This window comes from Ctenopharyngodon idella, chromosome 20, assembly GCF_019924925.1.
Source record: "Ctenopharyngodon idella isolate HZGC_01 chromosome 20, HZGC01, whole genome shotgun sequence".
Classification (NCBI taxonomy): Eukaryota; Metazoa; Chordata; class Actinopteri; order Cypriniformes; family Xenocyprididae; genus Ctenopharyngodon; species Ctenopharyngodon idella.
Window position 1 is genome coordinate 26,442,123 of NC_067239.1, and position 22,032 is coordinate 26,464,154.

General features: G+C 36.8%; 1 protein-coding gene across 2 annotated transcripts in view; it reads left to right on the forward strand.

Moving 5' to 3' along the window:
* Positions 1 to 15,688, forward strand: part of man1a1 (mannosidase, alpha, class 1A, member 1) — a 137,079-nt gene extending 121,391 nt beyond the window's left edge. For both annotated transcript variants that reach the window (XM_051874098.1, XM_051874097.1), the window contains exons 8-12: positions 2,439 to 2,554; positions 6,056 to 6,275; positions 7,175 to 7,347; positions 8,836 to 8,951; positions 12,968 to 15,688. In XM_051874098.1, the coding sequence (XP_051730058.1) occupies positions 2,439 to 2,554; positions 6,056 to 6,275; positions 7,175 to 7,347; positions 8,836 to 8,951; positions 12,968 to 13,094 (752 nt within the window). In that variant the 3' untranslated portion in view covers positions 13,095 to 15,688. The remainder of the gene's footprint in view (positions 1 to 2,438; positions 2,555 to 6,055; positions 6,276 to 7,174; positions 7,348 to 8,835; positions 8,952 to 12,967) is intronic.
* The last annotated feature ends 6,344 nt before the right edge of the window (positions 15,689 to 22,032 follow it).

Sequence of the window (22,032 nt, forward strand, 5' to 3'; positions counted from 1 at the left end):
GCTCGGCGGCTGCTGTGAGACACTTGTTTGAGACACACTGCAGTAAGATAGATTGATTTTAGAATATCATATTAAATGCTGGATGGCTTGTTCTGATAAATGGCATGCAATTAATTTTAAAACGTATTGTATGATGGAGAAAATGCTGTATTACTCTTACTAAAAATAAAGCTGCATCTGATTATGCTATGTTAGCTACTTCACAAAATAGTGTTTTTCTCTGAGGCATGGTAAAGCATGGTACTCGCAAAAAATTAGGAAAATTAGATTTAAACAATGAGACTAAACGTGTTGAGCTATATAACAACAATTAGTTTTCTGTCTATAAATATATCAAAACAGTTGTTCCCTTATCTATTAAAACGTGTAAAATACTAAAGCGTCTTTGGTGTTTCCAAGGTTTCTACTAAATAAAACCAGAAACCGAGGCAGACAGAGGGTAACGCGGGTATGACGGGTATTGACAGGCGACTCCTCACACGTCCCAGAGCCTTGGTTAAAATTGCAATTTTCTCACAATTTACAAATAGTTGGAAACATTTGGGGTATTGCAAGTACTCAAGTGAACAAAATATATAACACTGGTCTAGTGGTTTTTGGATATTTTACTGCAAGAATCTTACATATTGTACCTTTAAATTGTATGTTTTTTTTTTTTATTATTATTAAAAATTTTGGCTACTAAATGGAATTTACACGTTTGAATATGCTGTAAACTGTCTGTCACTTTGCTCCAATGAGTGATGACAGTATTTGCATATTGTGACTTGTGAATGAATCTGATTATCAGTTACTACAGTGTTCTAGATGGTTGCTAGGCTTTTCTAAATGGTTGCTAGGGTGCTGTAAGTGGCTGCTGGTGTGCGCTATTTGGTTGCTAGTGTTCTAGGTGATTGCTAGGCTTTTCTAAACAGTTGCCAGAGTGCTCTAGGTGAGGGGTCCTCAAATAGCAGACCACGGTCCGATTCTGGACCCTGGCTTGGTTCCAACCGGACTGCAAGACATAATGGTAACATCATCAAAACAATCTTTTGATGGTGTCTCAGACTTCATGAGAAACGACCCTAAACCCCCATACCATATCTTTTCTGTCACATGGCCTTCTGCCATATATAGGTATATACAGTAAATGTAAAAATAATAAATGTCTGATAAAACATCTGATCTTACCTTTTAATATTCATATCCAGTTGGGCTCAACCAGTATTTATTTATTTATTTACACGTCAGTATTTTCACCCCCAAAAGTTATTTTATAGCCAGTTAAAAGCCAGTTATTTTATATCTTTTGCTGTAGTGTGTCAGTAGGAAATATCAGTTTACATTTCCAAACATTAATTTTTGCCATTAATTGTAATTATCCAGTGAAATTTTTGAATGCACAAGGAGTCTGACAACAGCTGGTGCTCCACACGGAGATCTGATCTCACCATCATTGAATCTGTCTGTGATTACATGAAGAAACAGATGAAACTGAGACAAACAAAATCCAGAAGAACTGTGGCCGTGTCTCCAAGACGCTTGAAGAAACCGACCTGCAAAGCTACCGTACTGTGAGAAGTTTTAGGCACTTGTATAAAAATGCTGTAAAGTGAGGATGCTTTCAAAAATACTGTCATAAATAGATTTTATTTATCAATTAACTTCTAAAGTTAATCAATTAACTAACTAAATCAAATCAATACTTGGTGTGACCACCCTTTGCATTTAAAACCGCTTTTGTCCAGGTACACTTGCGCATCGTTTTTCAGGTAGCTTTGCAGGAAGGTTTCTTCAAGCATCTTGGAGACACGGCCACAGTTCTTCTGGATTTAGTTTGTCTCAGTTTCATCTGTTTCTTCATGTAATCACAGACAGATTCAATGATGGTTAGAACAGATCTCCATGTGAAGCACCGGCTGTTGTCAGACTCCTTGTGCTTTCAAAAATCTCACTGGATTATTACAATTAATGGCTAAATGAATGTTTGGAAATGTAAACTGATATTTCCTACTGAACAAAATATATAACAAAATATATAAATAACTGGCTTAAAACCCTTTTTTGGGGCTGAAAATACTGACGTGCCTAAGACTTTTGCACAGTACTGTATGTACGTATGTTTTTGCCATAAAATAGCTTTCAGTGTTGTCGTGGAATTAAGTATTTACTACGATAACTACTACTCTTTTAACATGTATTGTCAACGTGAAGTACTCCGGGTTCACTTTATCTTGATATTTACATAATAACAAACATGTTTTACCATACAGACTTACTGAGATGAGAGCGCTTCTCTAGCTCTCTCATACTGTGTGAAAGTTTGTGTTTTTGCACATATTTACGTCTCATAATTTTGTGCAATTCTATTTAATGCAGTCCCACAGCAGACTATTGTGACTATACATGAATGTAGGAAGGGATTTTTCACACACTCTGGCATTTTCGCTGTGTTGCAGATCACGTCTCAGTTGGAGGCTTGGGGGACAGTTTCTATGAGTACCTGCTGAAGGCCTGGCTCATGTCAGACAAAAGTGACGAGGAGGGAAAGAAGCTTTACTACGATGCCCTGCAGGTAAGGTCACTTTTTACAGAGAGAAGAAGCTCAGAGAAATGTTACATTCTACTGCCTATTTGATCAAATGGCCAGATGGCTGCTGACTAGACAAGAGGATACCTGACATCCATGTTTCTTGGAGGATGCTTTCTAGCTAAAGGGACTTGTGTCAGCAAAATAGTGAGGATACAGAATTCTTACATTTTTACTTAAATTAGGAACGCTACCAACACAATTGTGATTGGTAGTACTGTAAAAAGTACCAATACTGTAAAAACAATTAACACAATCACTGATTTGAATTTTCACACACATTATTTTCAGACAACTTTATTTAAAATAAATAAATCTGCTGGATATATATTGAAGATTGGCTCTATTTTAAATGGGTAGTGCATTCTAGGAAATTAACTGTTATTCCACTGTGGTCCATAAAATGAAAGGTAATTTATTAAATATAATTAAAACATACGATAATTCTATAGGTGTCATTTCAAATATTGATTATCAGTATTTTCAAATATTTCTGTATATGGTAAATTCATACTAAAAAAATTAAAATGTATTATTTAAAACTACAAGGCTTTCATTACATTTTATTTATACGTCCTTAAATTCAAATTGCAATTCTCCATCATGTTCGCTATAAAATATAAAAAAAAAAACCTTAAAACTGGATTTCTAATCTGACAGTTCATTTGTCAGTCACAAATTCAATTTAACATCTAGTCGGACTAAAGTTTATTTAATGCTTGTTCTGTATTGTTGTATGTTTCTCCTCAAGTTTCCATGTCCAGTTTTTCAATTGTGAATACTGAAAGAATCTACATTGAGTTGGAATTCCTCTTCATAGTGTCCATCTGTTGAAATGTAACGTGTGTGTGTGTGTGTGTGTGTGTGTGTGTAAGCTGCCACCAGTGCTTTGCTGAAGCTGTCCGTGAGAGCTTTGGAAAGCTGGTGCAGACTGATTGTTACAGACCGCAAACTCAATCCTCACTTTCATTAGAGAGGACCGTCTCAACCTGCCTAAGATAATGTTGTCCCTCTGGCCGTCTGTCTGGGTGACTCCCTGGAGTGACTCGAACACACACACTCTTTGGACTCCAGGCCAATCATCCAAGAAAAGAAAAGTGCATTATGTCGGTCACCTTCAGAGAGGGCTTATAGCATAGCCATTCGGTCCACCATTTTACCCAGGCATTCATTACCGTTACAGAAATCTCTTTATCAGGCCTTTAACTCTCTCTATACAGCCTGATTTCACCTAATTTATCTCACTAACCATGGATAGGCCGCTCAATCATCTTCTTTCATCCACACCTCTCAGCTGTAGCATTTAATTATTTGCACCATTGGGAAAAATAAGCACATTACGGCAATGTCTGTTGACGTATCACAGTAGATTGAGTTCCTGTTGTTAGAGCAGTGCTAAATGCTAAAGTCTCCTTTTTTTTTTGTGCCAAATAGTGTTGGAGGAGCTATTTTACAGCTAGCTAAATAGTGTCATCGTTCAGCTGAAGTCAATTCAATGTCGATTCAGTTCTGTTGTAAAGATCATCAATTATTAAATGAGTTAATTTCGTATTATAAAGCAGTTCTGCAGAAAACAGTTTTGTCATCGTCCAGCTCAGTTCAGTTCTCATCCATTCTCATCTCATTCAGTGCAGATAAATCGTTGGATGATTTGGATGATTAAATCAAAAGTAGGACTGTATACTTAATAAAACTGCAATATGCACTAGCGTCTGTTAATATTAAAGCTCACGGTTTGCTGTGTGTGTGTCTGTGTGTCTGTGTGTCTGTGTTCACTACTCACTGCTCCTTAACTAGTGCAGAGGACAAATTCCAAGTATGGATTACCATACTCGGCCTTCACTTCACTTCACTGTCACTTCAATAAGACTGCTATTTAAATATGAAGTCTATGTTCTGCAAGTCTCAATGTGAATTTTGTCTATACACACTTAAGCACACGCGATGCTCATGGTGTTTTAGCGTCTTCCATCTCACTATACGAGGACATGAACGCTTGAACTTAGTCTCCAGACCTGCTCTGAGTCACTTAACCAGCATTTCACCATTTAATTTGATAAAACTATCATCCTATCTGCACACAGAAACTCAAAGGTCTTCACGACAACCCGTCAAAATAAAAGTTTGGTTTAACTTGAAGAAAACTAATATATTACTATTGTACTAAATATATTACTATTGTACAGTAGAATGTACTTCTCACAGTTATTATTATAATAATAATAGTAATAATAATGCAATTATTAAAAGTTTATTTTTAAGGAAAAATCACACTTCTATGTTTTAATTTTAACAGTAAACCTCTGTTGTGCAGCACTTTTTTTGCCAAAAAATAAATGGAATAATTGTTTTTATTATATTTAAAAGATTAATTGTTAATGTTTCATGCCTTCATTTCATTACCACCATTTTTGATAATAAATTTGTTTTAAACAAAAAATAAACATTTCATAGGACCCTGTTATTGCAAACAAAATAAAGTTAAACTTTTTTGAATTCAATTGAATTAATTCAATTAAAATTTAATTCAAGCATTAAATTGGGAAAAAAATGAGGAAAAAATAAAACTGATTTCATATGGCCCTAAAAATATATTTTTTGTTAAACTTTTATTGTTAGTAAATTGTATATTTTAATTAATTAGATGCTTTTTGATTACAAGAGTACAAACTATAGCAAGCATATGCTTAATCACTGTTATAATTATGATGGGGTCCTTGGAAAATTTTCTTCACCCTAAGGGGTCCCTGGTCCCAAAAAGTTTGAGAACCCCTGCTTTAGGGTGATACAAGATCCAAAATCGAACACTTGAGCGTTCTCATGCTATATGGAGAAGAGAGTGTATTCTAAGACAATGTTTGATTAATTACTCATCTTACTCTTTAATTCAATTAGACAAAAACATCAATGTAGCATCTATCCTGCTACTTGTTGACAAAAATGCCATCATTACATGAAAACCTACAATACATTAGTCAACATACTAAAAAAAATTAAGCTAGTACTGTTACTGCTTTCAGTTTCTCCAAGATGAAATGATGAGATAAGATTACAAAGGGAGTGATGTAAGAAAAAGAGAGAGTCAGACGCTTTACTTATTTCCTTTCGTGCCTTTGGTACCATGGTGATGAATGTCTCCGGTTTTCCATTCAAATGCACCGAGGTCCTTTTCCAGACAGATAAGAATCTCATTTCCCATGTATGTGATGCTTCTGTAAATACACAACGCTGGCACACAGCTGTGACCCTGATCTCTGCTATGATCTTCCATACTCTGGGCCTTGAACTGTTCATATGACGCTTTTGAGAGAATGAAATCACTCCGAAGCCTTGAATGTACCCTTTTGTATTAGGTAAACAAAACAAGTGCAAACAAGGACAAAGTTCCTTTAAACCCACACAGTATAAATAACCACAGAGTGAAGAATTTGACATTAAAAACAACTTAAAGTGATCTCCATTCTTCATTTTCTGTTCTGTATGTAGGCAATTGAAAAGAATTTGATCCGAAAGTCAAGCGGAGGGTTGACGTACATCGCAGAATGGAAAGGCGGACTCCTGGAGCATAAGATGGGTCACTTGACCTGCTTCGCCGGTGGTATGATCGCTTTAGGGGCAGACGGAGCCCCCGATGATAAGACAGGTCACCAGATGGAACTCGCGGCTGAGATCGCCCGCACGTGTCACGAGTCTTACACACGAACAAGTGAGTGGAAGAACAACAAATGTAAAACATTTCCAACAAACAAAATAATAATTATGCATGATAATACATACATTTTCTAGTTATAGATAGTAAAATGCAGTGCAAGTGCAGGCACTGAAATAAGAAATTAAAGTTTTGTGTAAAGAAAATTAAACAGATTTTCTACCATTTTTATTTTCTTTTTGTTTTTGACCCCTTGTCTACCAATTTTCATTACAAAAAAAAAATATTTTTTTGTTGTTGATGTATTTATATTGTAAAATTACTTACTGATTTTAACTTTTATTTTATTTTTTATATAAATAACTGACACTGAGAATAATGAGAATTACAAAAAGAAATCGAAAGTACTCAGTGAATATGGTAATTATTGTACTTATTTAAACATTACGGTAGTGAGTTTTTGTGGTAATGCAAAAACAAAACAATGTATTTGAATTAAATATTTAAATGATACTTTTATACTCAGTATTTGCTGAAAAAATGTAAAAAAAAAAAAAAAAAAAAATTATTTTCCGTAGGTTTGTCTAACATACCTTACATACAGAGTATGTGATGTATTTTTCCACATCTGTGCATTAGCAAGAGATTTGTTTATTTACTAGTCAAGTATTTTTTTTGCTGACTCTGCTCAGTGCCAGTTAACCCTGAACACACACACACACATGCACACAAATCCCTCTGGCACTTGTTAAACACACACATACACAGTCATCACCGACGTGTTCATAATGCGTAGGTATTTTTATCTGACGCAGATTATCAAAGGTCCAGATTATGCCACAGCCCCTAATCCACATCCAGATAGTGTTTCTCTTCATCTCAGGAACAATGTTATCCCATAATCCCTTGTCAACATGGAAGTTTGAGCGATGAATTTGTCGGCATGTATGTTTCAGGTATGAAGCTGGGTCCCGAGGCGTTCCGTTTCGACGGCGGCGTGGAGGCCATCGCCACTCGACAAAATGAGAAGTACTTCATCCTGAGGCCGGAGGTCATCGAAACATACATGTACATGTGGAGGTTCACCCACGACCCCAAATACAGGCAATGGGGCTGGGAGGCGGTACAGGTGAGAACTCTGTCGTGTGGATTTGACGCATCACTTATTATGTAATGTCAGTGTGTGTGACTGGTAAACATGTCGCCACAGTAGGCTGGGGATGTAAGCCAGACTGTGAGTCACAGTGAGGCTTTATCCCTGCCCTCAGACGCTCCCTACGCTTCAGCATAGCAGGATTAGAGACAATGGAGACCGCCTGGATCTCACAGCCTTGTAATTGTATCATAATGACTTCAGATTGCCATTGTGATGTGTCTGTCCCTTTAGGCGATACATCACATCTCTTCCTCCCTCGCTTTCCCTCTGTCATCTATTCCTCTCTCAGTAAAATGTGCTGGCTCAACACTCACTGAATGAAAGGCTGGATTTTTTCCTTCAAAAACGAATTTGTCAAATCTTCATTATCTTAAAACGTTCTTTTTCGCAATCTTTACAAGACCACAACACCAATAATTTTGATTGTTATTATGGCACTTTTCACAAATAGGGCACAATTTGCTTTCCCATTAGAGGCACAAGTCCCATAACTGTTAGATAAATTGTTATATGAGTATGAGTGGATAATTTTAAACAAATCAAATATCTTTTTTTCTATTTAACTTTTATGTTTATGGATTTAAAAAAAAAAGTAGAATTCAGTGGTTTTAAAATGTTTTCGCATATGCCCCAGATTTGGTGAAAGGGTTTAAAATATCACTAAAAACACACGAACATGTTTAGGTTTTCATGTTTTATGGGGAATTTCCATAGATGCAATGATTTTTATACTGTACAAACTGTATATTCTATCCCCTAACCTAAACCTACCCATCACAGAAAACTTTTTTGCATTTTTAGATTTTCAAAAAACATCACTTAGTATGATTTGTAAGCTGTTTCCCTCATGGGGAACAAAAAATGTCCCCACAAGGACAAGGATTTCAGATATTGCCATCTCTGTGGGGACGTTTTGTCCCCATAACCAGGGCCATCCCTAGGGCGGTGCAACCGGTGTGACCGCATCTTTGCTGAGTAAAAGTAATTTCTTCTAAAACTTGGTATTCAAACAAACACCTAAATCCTGAGTATTAAACTTTGGCACATAAATTGTCCCACACAGTTTTTTCTGTTGTAAATCTTGAGGCTCCTTGAGGTCATCTGTGCTACAGTATTACTTTTCTGAGTGATTGGACCTACTGTTTATGCCTGACTGACAATAAAACTGGCTGAATCTCCCATAGACTTACACTGAAGGAGCAGTCCTTATATATCTAGAGACCAGAATATTATAAAGTAGGGGTCTACAGGCAGGTGAGTTTGATCAGGGTTAGAGCTAAACTCTTCAGAAAAGTGGCCAGAATTGCCCAGCCCTGTCATATAGACTTGAGGGTGGGGGTCTTTTGAATGGAGCCAGTAAGCACCTTTGCATCGGTGTCCTGTCTCTGAAAATCAAAAGTGCATGCAGTTGCTAGGAATTGCATTGATACTGACAGGTGCATTTATATCTCTGTATCTCAGGCTCTGGAGAAGTACTGCAGGGTGGAAGGGGGTTACAGCGGAGTAAGAGATGTCTACGCCAACACTCCCAACCATGATGACGTGCAGCAGAGCTTCTACCTGGCTGAAACACTCAAGTGAGTACAGCACACACACACAACTGACTGTGCTGCAGGTTTGGGAAAACTGCTTGCTAAATGCTTAAATGCTTATAGCTTTTGCTTTGTGACACTATATTCATGACAGCTGAGCACATTTCTCCTAAAATTTAGTATTTCTGTAATACAAAAAAAAAAAAAAAAAAAAAAAATATATATATATATATATATATATATATATATATGTGTAAATATGTATTATTGTATTTATTATTGCAATGATGTGTGTTGAATGAATTCTGATTCACATACAATACATTACTGTAATTTGTTACTGTAATCCAGCAAAAAAAAAAAAAAAAATTATTATATTAATGAGAATCATCAGTCAGAATAATGAGGGGGAAACATAAAATTAATAAGAATTTGGAGAACAGTGCTTAATTGTCATAAAAATAACGTTACAGTGCATCTTAATAGACTTGATTTTCTTTATGCAAAAGGTTGTATTTGTCTTTTGATTTTAGGGTGAAACATAAAAAGCTAGTAAACGCATCTTTGTATATTAGAGCACTGAGGTTGAGTCCTTGAAATCAGATTAGCCAGCCAATTAGATTTAGATTTTTCAGAAACCTCTTGCCACTTTGTGCAATACATATCAAATGTTCTGTGAATTATGGATAGGGCATGTTGTAAGAGAACTTGTGTTTCTGCAATGATTGACTAAAGGAGAGATGTTCACTCAGAATGTAGTCAATAGAGCCATTTCTCTGTCAGAGTGAGAATCGTCACTGTCAAGGTGAAGAGACTGAGACACAAGACTGTGACAGCTGGAACTCATTCACAGGCATCCATATCGCACAACATTCATCATTAAAGACAATGATAAATGAAAGGAATGAATAAAGAACAAGTCATTTCCTCCGTCAGAACCCAAAATGAAGAGCTGAGGAGTTAGCGAGGTCGCAGTGCTCTTCTGTATCCTGTTTTTTGGGTATCTTTTCCCAGTTCTCCTCCCGTTTGATTGCGGTTTAAGGGGAAATCACTATTCGAGTCTCATCCTGCCACGGCAGACAGCGGCTCTCCATTTCTCCTGCCTTTAATACTCTGGAGGAGTGCTTGCCCTTTGGCCAGGAGGAGCACAACGCAGACAATTGAACACAGAAAAGACTTAGCAATTCTTTGAGAGAGAGTAAGCTCATCCAGAAACCCCTGCTTTTGGCTTTTTCTTCGCTATTATTCTGGTTGTTTCTCATTCTGTTGCTTTTGGCTGCATTCGCCTCTTTTGCACAGTAAGTGCGTATTAAGTAATGAATCTTCTTCAGAGCCAGACTGTCTGGCGGGCTGAGGGATCAGAGTTTCCTGTTCATAGAAATGCTCTCAATGTGTTTGTGGGCATGACTGTGCTCTTTAACATGCTCACTTCAGCCCACTACATCTGCTCCGCTTCACATGCTGAACCACTAAAGGGATAGCTCACTCAAAAAATGAAAATTTGTTCATTTACTTACCCTCATGTCATTCCAAACCTGTATGACTTAAGACCTATTAACAACAAAAACGATATAGCTATATTATTATTATTAGGGCTGTTGATTTAACGCATTAATTAGATTAAGCAATTACGGTAAAAAATAATGCCTTAAAATTATTAACACATTTAACGCACTTGCCCCACCCCAGATATACATAGGTCATCTGACATTTCATGCAGTTCACTGATGACGAATATGATGAAGGGCAACAACTCACTGCGCGATGGAGCCTATAAAATGCAGTTAGAATGTCCCTAAAATTCAAGATATGGGGGCAAAAATGCCCCTGTATGAGTTTTTGTCTCATATTTACATCATATGATATAGCTATATCACATGAATAACAAGCGCAATATCGCACTGTCCAGAATAGCATGAGTGCAAATGCAATACTGATTTTATACAATAGTTCAATAAATCCTAAGTTAATATTGTAATTTTAAACACAGTATTGTCTGTTTTGCTCAATTTTGACAACAAAAATATAAAGACAAAGCAGAGCTGTTTGTCTCTGAGCAACACACAGCGGTGTTTCATTTCTGGTGAACCACTGATTCAATGGACCATTCATAAAGAGAAGCATTTACTTCACTCCTGAATTAATCAGCCGCTTATTGAAAAAAAAAAAAAAAAACATTAAACGTATAGTTTATCCAAAAATTAAAATTCAGTCATAATTTACTCAACCTCATGGTCCAAAAATGTATGTATAATAAATTCTATGCTGAATCAAATAAAATATTTCTTTCTGAAGCTACTTTTTGTGATGTCTATTTGATGCTTTATACAATAATGACTTTAAATTATCTTTTAGGGTAATTTCTCAGCTAAATTAATCGGCACATCATGCAATTTTAATCGATTGACAGCCCTAATTACAATAACTATATTAGCACCCATACCAATGCACGATAAGATTCAGTTTACTATAGGCACATGCTACATCGTCTGCCACTTTTAAATGCTTTTAAGCAGGATGGATTCTGATTGGTTGTCAGTGTTTTTTTTTTTTTTGTTGTATTTTTTTTCATAAAATGAAAATCAATGGGATCCAAGACAAATTACCAAAACCCCATTTTGCTTCATAATTAGTTTTGTCTAGTTTTTTAGACAAAACCAGAAGACCCCTCCACTCAGCTATCTCCATCATTAAAGTCAGCAGGAAACTGAAGTTGTGACAGTCTTTTCTTCCTTATTTTGATGTATATCTGAGTGAAACGGCTTCTTGAACGAGAAAAAATGTAGGGTGGGACTTGATTTTGTCCATGGGGAATTGAATGGCTGGTTGAATGGTTGAATGTGAGTGACAGGTTGTCCCACCCTCATGTCAGTAAACACGTCATCAGAGAAGAGATGTCGCTACAAGAGGGAGAGGAGAAGTTATTGGTTAAAGATTATGAGGGATGAATCACTTATAGTATAATAAATCCTGCAATATTCCATAAAAAACAAGAATTGTCCATTTTGATTTCATGGTGACTTTAAAAATGGCTCAAAAATAAAATTTAAAAGAGGATTTTTAGCTTGATGGCTGTTGGGTCCATTTCACTTGCAGATGCAGTGTGATACTGTTGTCACCTCTGTCATTTAATAAAGCTGCTTAGTCTTATTTATAATTGGACTTCATCTTCCAGTTTCTTTCTACCCATTGGCAGAGCATTAAAACTGAAGGTTCGAAGATCATACTGGCTGCAGAAGGAGGCCAGGTGCAGTTTAAGCTGCCTGGAGTGGTTCATCCAGTGGACACGCATGATTTAGCTTTAACTCTGGAGGACTGAGGTCAACAGTTTATATTTTCAGAGGGGCAGTGGAGAAGAGAGCCTTTCATCAGCGAATCTCCAGCCAATGCATGTTCAGAGAGGGAACTGAGAGGGAGGGAAGGAGGATGGGAGGGTTAGATACCATATTATCAAGGTCACAACTTCATCAGGAAACAGGCATCAGCATCACCGTCTCCAGCTAAAGTTTATAGACTGTAATTTTTTAACGAGTGTCATCCGGCCTTCCAAATAAACCTTTGGGGGTTTTTTTTTCCTCCTTGGCTGCAGGTTTTGAATTATGGCCTTCACTTGTGAAACAATGTCCTTTAGCTATGACTCTCGGCCAAAGGAAGTAAAATGTTCAGACTTTTTGTAGTTTGTAGTCTTCATCCTTTATTTAGGTTGCTGTTGTCTTGGCAGTGTTTTACTTGGCAGAGGCAGTTTTAATACATCAGCACTTAGTTGGAGGATGTTCATGTTTTGTTTACAAAGTAAACATTCAGATTTTAAGAGCTAGATTTATTGATGCAGTTTGGCATTAATGGAGATAATTAGCGATGTTTGCGTTTTACTATTGTGCATAAGTATTAAACTTTGCCATTTGACTATTCTCACCCCCTTTGTGCTATAGACATGAAAACTCTCGATAGTCGATACATACATACATACATACATCTCTCACAGGCAATCTCACTGTGAATAACTATATCATAAAGTGCCCTTGAAATGTCTTGAGAGATTCTCTTTCTTTGTTTTTCAGGTATTTGTATCTCCTGTTCTCAGACGATGACCATTTGCCCTTCGATAACTGGGTGTTCAACACGGAGGCCCATCCTCTTCCCGTCATTAAGAAACAGAGCCCAGAATTAGCCAACCATCTCAAGTAATCTTCATCCCACCCCAAAGCACCACTGAAACATAACTTCCTGGATCTTCTTTAACAGTGGACAAGAGCTATGGGTGCGAAACCCCTTGGCTGGAGAGTTCCTGTCCTCCAGGACTTCTGCTGGAGTTTCATGTGTTTCTCCACAGCCCTCTCTCCTCTGCCGTCTCTTCTAGGGATTCTGCATGCTGCCCCTGTCCTCTCTCTCTCTCTCTCTCTCTGTCCCTGACACTCTGGACATGTCTCTGAGCCTCAGAGACCCAGAAGGACCATATTTCCTCTGTGAGGAGACCAGATCGTTTTCCATCGTATTTGCCCTCTCACACACTTTATAAAGCCATAGGTAACTCAAAGTTGCATCTATGTCCTTTTGTGTTTCTTGCATCATGTGCGTTTACAGAAGCGAAGATATGAGATATCCACCGAACTTCGCCGTCTCTTGCTGTCTATTTCTTTCGGGGTGATGTTTGGTTCGGTATTTCGAGGCTTTATTCAACAGGTAGTGAAACCAAGTCAACTAGTGCCTTTTTAGTCTGATCAATTTAGTCAAGTTTTAATAGCAACGCTCTATTTTTATTTTCACTCTGACCAAGAGCTTCATCCTACCTGGCTTAACCTTGTCATGAACATAAGAATCAGTGGTTTATCATTAATTCCTCTACATTCGTGAGCTTACTTTGTTACATAAAATGTATACAAAATGTGTTTTAATTGTTTACTTAATCAATGGAGGAAGAGGAAGACATGTAAAATAGAGTACTTTGTGTTAATTTATTCCTCAAGATGTAGGGTTCTTTGTCTTTTTTCATTGTGAAGGGCAGAAAACTATGGAGCCTCTAATGGGAAAAAATATTAAATGAAAAATAATAGTTCAATGCCTTTGCGTTCGCCAGCAAAACTTTTGCGTTCTCTCGCAAAACTATTACGTTTCCCTGAGAATCTTTGCTGTTGCCCGCAAAAGCATTGAATTATAGTTTTTCCTTCCATCCCATAATGAAAGTTTTGCAAATGAATGAAGAATTTCTTGGGGGAGTTTTGTAAGCAAACACAAGTTTTGTAAGAGAGCGCAAAAAATGTTGACGCGAACACAAAAGTTTTGCGAGAGAACTCAAAAGCATTGAAATTTAAGCATTTAACCATCACCATGTCCCTTTAGGGGCTCCGTAGGAAACAGCGATGAAGCTGCTCAAATCCGTTGGGAAAGTTTTATTAGGACATGGGCAGCATTAGTCAAAAAGGGGAGTGAATATGTGTATGAATGTACCACCAAATGTGAATTGAACATACTTTGGCCTAGTTGTTGTGATTTTATCATTTTATCTGTTTCTTTCTTTTGATTTAACATGAAAGCACAAATTTTTGAATCAGTATATTCGGGTTCTCCATGTAGAAATGAATAGGAATATTACTGTAGGACAATGTGACAGCACAAGTAAAGAATTTCGATGGAAAAAGATGGAAACCAATGAATGCAAAGCAGTCCATTGCACTGGATACAACACACAGGAAACTAATAAGAAAAAAATCTGACACATTGGTGTTCATATATATCACTACATGTATTACACATTACATAGCCACATTCCAGTTCATGGAATTCCCATCTTATTGGTATGTTTTTTTGGAAAATGACACTTTAAGCTTGAGGTTTGAGTGGCAGGATGTGACTGACTGAAGGTTTGTTGCTAGCGTCTACATTTTGGCAGTGTTTCCAAAACTAAAAAAGAAAAGAAAAAGAAAAGAAAAAAAAAAACTGAACCACCCTGCTTAACTAGTACGGTGTGGTGCTTTAACCAATGTATTATACTGGTGGATCTACATAGAAAAAAAAATACCTCACAGAGGTTCCTCTCTTGAGGCCGGCGACTGCAACACTTGACATGGTATTTCTCTGCTATATGTGTGCTAGCAAACAGCGTACTAGGAACCGTAATATATGAAAGTAATGTCATCTCGAGGAAGGCCCATCATAAAACACTGTGACACTGTAGATAAGACATCGCGTTCACTGTATTCATGATACTGCGAATCTAAACGATGTTTAGCACTGCCGCGGCTTAGCGCGGACTAGCGCTTTGTGCTGTCTCTGTAGTGAAAGTGATTCCTCAAGCTGTGACTGAGAATCCGCAGCGACAGTAGGGAACAGACGTTTCCTCGCATCTGGTTGCGATACGCAGAATAGGAGATGTGCTTTTCAGATTTAAAAATTTGTCGTTTAAATATTGTGTTGATGATCTTGCATAGAAAATGCCTTTTTTCGTTTGTGATTCTTGTTGTTTGTTATTTCTTCATGAGACAACCTCAGAAATGTAACTGTACAATATTGCTGATAATCATTCCATTGCACATAGTCTGATTTGTTTTGTTTTTTCTTTAATATATATGCAATTAATTTTGTGGGAAATTGTTTGGTTTTATTTCTTTTTCTTTAATTTGTTTTTTTAATTGTACATATTTCATTCTGGCAAACTGCCAGCCATCATTTATATAAATCTTATGATCTTATCATGTAATAAATTATATTAAAGAGCAGCAAAAGTTTTTGATAAACTATATTTGTTACACTTCAATTGTGAATAAAACAATCTTTTAATATAATATTGAGTTGTTGTTTTTTAATGGGGATTTCTTGGTTTAAAAAAAAAAAAAAAAACTCCTTTTATTCAAATTATTCATTTTACAGTAAATCATTCATGCTTGGGGGCGGATCTGACTCATACAAGGCTGACACTGCAAGAGAATAAACAACTCTGGTTTTATTTTTCATTTTTAATTGTGTGCCAACCATAAAGATGCTTCCAAAAGGTCAGATGGTTGGCATACTCAAACTGTTAAAATGAATCATCTTTGTATTACATCCATAAATTGTCCATCCATCCACCCATCCATCCATCCATCCATCCATCCTCTTTTCATTTTTCTTCCTATTTGAAGCTTAGAAAGTTTTTTACAGCTGGAACAGATCGAGGACTGGCTATAAAGTAATGGATTCATAAATAAACCATGATAACCAAAAAAGTTTAAATATAGCATATGAATAAGTAAAACAACTGGACAACCGCATGCAGAGAGAAAATGTGTTTTATCAATTTAAAAGCAACAAAGTGAGACCGTTAGTGAAATAGGAAGAAAGAAAACACCATAGCCATGGGGTAAAGTAAAACTGATATAGACAAAAGTGAATTGGAAATAGAAACAGATTTGCCGTTCACCCAGAACATTAGAGGAAATGATGTCACAAGGCACGATAAAGCTGTTCAGCCGCAACGTCAATTTGAAGGCTGACACAGAAAGCTAATTTGCCATGCAGTTCCCTCAGGAAATTCGAATGAGTTTTCACAATATTTTAGATGAATAAAACAATTAATGACTTATTTTACATATGTTACATATGCATTTATGTACAAAACAAGTCTCTTCGATTGTGATTAACTGTAGACCTTATTTTCCTGTCGAGAATGATGCAGGATTTGAGCTATTGTTAATAAAGGGCACTTCACATTACAGTGTTCATGTTACACAAACTGAACAATGAATCAAATTAATTACAATAGCAATGTGTAATTCCAAGCTGCTCCACAAACTAATTGCATATTAAGTACATGATGTTCATTAGTATTTCTCATTAATCACATAATTACTTGCATAGTAACATGAACACTAATGTTAAGTATAATTGTATATTGGTTTTGCATTCTTTTTCTTTTTTTTTTTCTCCCATTTGTGTGATTTTCTCTGTCGTTCTGCAAAAACAAACCACTCATCACATGGCCTAGTCCAATTACAATGGCAGTTCATCTGAGCGGTGCGAAGCCTGAGGTATACAGGAGATCATGGCATAGATCAGGGTCGCAGCTGTGTGCCAGCGCCGAGTGTTTACAGAAGCACAGCAAACACAGGAAATGACAATCTAGTCTATCTTTCATTACGTCTCTCTCGCCTGGGGAGAAATCTGAATGGAGGGCATTGTTCTCTTCTGTGACACGGCAAAGGACAAACGATACAGCGCTACAGGTGGTCGCTCCCTTCGCTCTGTCAGTCTTATACAGTGTGTCAAAGCTCTTGGAGGGGTCCCCCTACACCCCCCACCCCCAAAAAAACTGCAGCTGAGAAATTATTTGGAAAAGCACAAATACATTGTTATTCATTATTAATGTTATTATAGGTGACATACTTGCTGGATAGGTTAATTAAAACAGTGCACAGACTCGCAGACATTCATTTTAATTTATGCATTTTATTTCGTTTGAAAAAAATAATTGATCTTGAATGTGGTTTCATTACTGCTAAGTAAAGCATTGAATTCAACTGATGGCTTTTGAACAATGAGCCCTGAGGCATCTACAGTCTAAAGTAACCTATATCTTAACACGGGGCAATCTCCTTTTTGTTGTTGTTGTTGTAATATTGTTATATATTTTTCGTCGTCTTCATTATTGTTAGAAAAATCAAAAAAGAACATTTTTGTCAGTAATGTTGTATTTTCTTTTGGAAATAATTCTGTTTAAGGACTACAACAAACAGCTTCTTTCCAGGTTAGTGACATCACGAAACCTAAAATTTACATAAACCCCGCCCCCGAGAACACACAACAAAGGGTGTGAGGCCAAGTTGGGCTGCTTTAGAGAAGAGGAAGAGTTATTGTAGTGGAGTGTTGTTGCCATGCTGTCATTTTACACCGGACTGCTTCACAAACGAGGGTCAATTCAATGCTGGATTTGCACAAAAGATTAACATGACGGCACATGAGTTGAATCAACTCCACAGCAACTACATAAATGTATCTACTAAACATTTAGAAATGTCCAGATGCATTCTAAAAGTTGTAACTTCTTCCTGAGTCTCTCCATCAGTGTCCGACTCCAGTTTGAACAATGTAAGGCTGAACACAGTTACTGACAATCATAATTTTGGCTGCGTGAGATTCTCCAGCTTTGTTGTTGAGCAGCTCCGCCCTCTTGTGGAAAGCGGCAGCAGCTCATTTGTATTTAAAGGGACACACGCAAATGGCGTGTTTTTGCTCACACCTAAATAGGGGTAAATTTGACAAGCTATAATAAATGATCTGTGGGGTATTTTGAGCTGAAACTTCACAGACACATTCTGGGGACACCAGAGACTTATATTACATCTTGTAAAAGGGGCATTTTCCATATTGTTTAATTCAGAATGGGTTTTCTGATAGTGAGCCAACATCATGTAGGATAAAGACTACTTGCATATCAAAATTATAATAGTGACTGTTCGATTGTAAGATAAATGCTTATTCAAAACCAGTAAATTAGGTGTACCAAACAATCATAGCACAAACAAAAATGTTATCTTACCCAGGGTCGGATTTACCTCATATTGTGACATTGGCAAAATAACTATTTTAGCTTAATTTTTACACAAATACATTATATGCTGAAGAAAATTGTTACTATACCACCTGTTACAGTACATCCTGGCATTTTTTGACCAGAGATAGAGGAATGTTTGTTTGTGTCATGCAGTGAAACCTGATCACTCTCTGACCGGTTGATTGTGCTACCGTAATCCTCCACCAATCAGAACACAGGAGTGCTCATTATTCACGGCTTCAATAATGCTGCCTTTCAGGTGCTATTGGAAATATCCGAATTTGTTGTCAGAAAGAACAGGAATCATGGAGGACACCAGGTTTATTTTTGCATATTTATTGGGAAAATCTTATTAAAGCCAAATATTATATATTTAGCATTCCATTAAATGACAGCCATATAAACATTCATATCTAGCTAGCTTGCTGATGATTCTGGAATTTCAGTCAAATGCAGGCTATTTTTGCTGTGTATAAACCATACAATATGCTTCAAATTATTCTTCATATATGTAGATATGCATTATATTAATGACAAGACAAGGTGATGTAGCTGTAGTGAAAACAACTAATAAAGAATACCAGTCACAGCAGCAATCTTTCTCCCCTCCGCCATGTTTAAAGTTTATGGAACTTGGGTATCAAAATTATCCTCAAGCGTCCCCGTGGTAAATATGCCTTGAGAGAGCGTTCATGTTCAATTTTTTACTAGGAAACGTGCATTTACGATAATTCCTATAGCACACAAAGGCAGCATCAATCAGGATCTTTAAAGTCGCGGAAAATGAAAGTTGTGATAGTCTTTTCTTCCCTATTGTGACGTATATCCGAGTGACACTGCTTCTTGAACAACACAAAATGTAGGACAGGACTTGATTTGTCTATTGGCAATTGATTGGATGGTTGAGGTTTGCTATTGCTGTGATGTCATGTGAGTGACAGGTTGTCCCGCCCTCGTGCCAGTAAACGTCATCAGACAAGAGAAGAGATGTTGCTGCAAGAGGAAGAAGTTATTTTGATTAAATGTAGGCTCTAAATCTGAGACAGCCAGAACACTATGTGTGCTCTCAAATCTTTTCCTCTCTGCGGTATGGTAATGTAATGTTTCCCTTGTTGATCCCAATTTCTTCTGTGCTGTTATAGATAGTTTTCTTTATTAGTTTGGACCTCTTTTGGGTTTCTCCAGTGGGTTTTGTTCTTGCATCACTTTTTGGGAGAATGTGTTTCTGTTATCTTTTGTTTCCTCCAACTGGAGTGTTTTTTCAGAAAAAAAAAAAGTGGTCTCAATGCATTTAAAAAAAATCTCCCTGTGAATTTTATCAACAGTCCTGGTTGTTATCATACCAAATCACCCCAAAAGTCATCTTCAAAATGCATGTTAGCTTCTCAATGATGGATTTTTGTGTGGGCATATGAAATTGTAGACATGTGAATATCTCTGACTGTGTTTTGCTGGTGGTGAGTAACCTGTGTATCATCATCGCACATTAAGTATGCACACTCTCCAGGGACTAAATGATGCAGGAGGTGAAGATGAAGGAGGAAGATGTCAGAGCGGCTGTGCTGGTAAACGGTTGTCAGCAGGAACACGGCTGCGGGAACCGCTGCTCCTGCTGTCTGGCCTGCTGCGTGACACTCTGGACTTTGTTCATGAATGTTCTCGCTGCAAGAAAAAAAGATCAATTCCCTTCTGATATTAGCCTCCCAGACATGGATCCCCATTAAATCATCTTGCTCATTCATCCATGTCAGAGAATTCATTGTCTGTAAGCTTCAGAATGAGTCAAAATCTGCTAAGGGGTAATTAAATGTAACAAATCATGTAAAAATGTGTCTTTTATTGGAAATCATCAAACTTTGATAATTACCTTAATCTTTTAAACATAAGACAATAGTGCTCAAACTACATTTTATAAAAATCAACTGTCAAGTTTAATATATTACATCGGGATATGAGTCAAATTAGATGACAATCAGGAATGTCAGAATCAGAATGTGTATTTGTGTGTAGTTTGTGCATAAAAAATGTCCGTCAGAATCAACACACGTTGAACAATGTTCACTAACCCGATGAAGTTTTCAATTGGATTGACGTTTATTCTCTTTAGCATGCAGTGTGAAGTATTTCACTCAGTTTCCTGATCATTCCGATTCAATTTCAGCGAGTGAATAACAAATTTATACTTACGCGCGTTATGTATAGCCTGAAGCCGCTGAAGCTGAAGCTCAGCCGCCATTTTCTCACTCTTCTCGGAAAGTGATAAGGCATTAAAAACATCTGCTAGTGTGGGTTTTCCAGGAAATGTACAGCATGTACTGGCTGGACCTCTGCTTCTCGTAAATACTATTTATTTATTTATTTATTTATTTATTACAATCATCGATGTGATGTTCAAATGATGTGGATTTGAAAACAGATGGATCGTAATAATTATGTGATTGATGCCCATGAGTGTGAAAATGTTGATGTTTTTAATTCTGATATTCCAACCAACAGCCAGCCTACGTTTTTGATGGACGTGATAACGTGCGTGAGGGGTGAACTATTTTTGGGTAATTATAAAATGTGCTGGAGACATTCGAAATGAAGAAATATTATAAGCAGGGTTTCTATCCATGTATTTTTATACAAATCTTGGGGTGTTGCCTAAAAAAATGCTAGTATGAAACCTCAAGATGCAATTACAATGTCCAAAATATGTATTAAAAAACATATATTATTTAAATGTCAAAAAAGTAATGTGACTAAAATAATTCCCTAAGAAAATTGGCTAAAATTTCCTCCCAGAACCGCATTATTATATTTAATATAATACAGTGGCTTCAACATCCATTTCTATTTTGCAACACATTTCTTACATTTCTTTTTTTTTTTTTTTTTTTGCATAAATTAAGTTGCAGCTTGGATGGAAACATGACAGTTGAAATGTTTTTTTTTTTTTTTTTATGTTACTGCATTACAATGCCACCCAGAAGATTTTCTACAATTGTCTTTGTGTTTTCTCAGTAAAAAAGGAAAAATCTTACTGCTATAGGCCCTAAAATCAAAACCAACATTTTAACCTTCCTTGTTTTTTTTTTCCCGACACTTGCTGTGCTTGAAATAAACCTGCACCTTGAGAACAGATAAAGAATGGCTTGAAGTGATGGAAACACACGGGAAGCCACGCAAGCTGTGGACATTTAATTCTCGTCCAGCTCGCTGACCCACATATATGGGTCTTTAATACTGTGACCTCACACAAGGACATCTCACGTTAGGCTTTAGGACACGCTTCTAATTTTAATGCAAAACCATATAATCAGACCCCCTGCCTACGGCCAAGCTGCCATTTCAAATCAAAATCAGCTTTCATTTCATGAAAAACTTCCATCTAGTCTAGAATAATAACAGGAAACACCTCCAAAAAGATGTGATTTATTTCTCTGGTCTCATAATAGGTTAAAATTGCCAGTCTCAAGGCTCGGGGCTGTCAGGGAGCTCCAGCATTGTCAGTAAAAATGATAAGAGGTGAGAGCATGTGATGAACTGTAAGGTTCATTGTGAATAAGAATTAATTTGTTCCCCCGAACCGCCTGTTGGACACAAACTTCAGCCCTC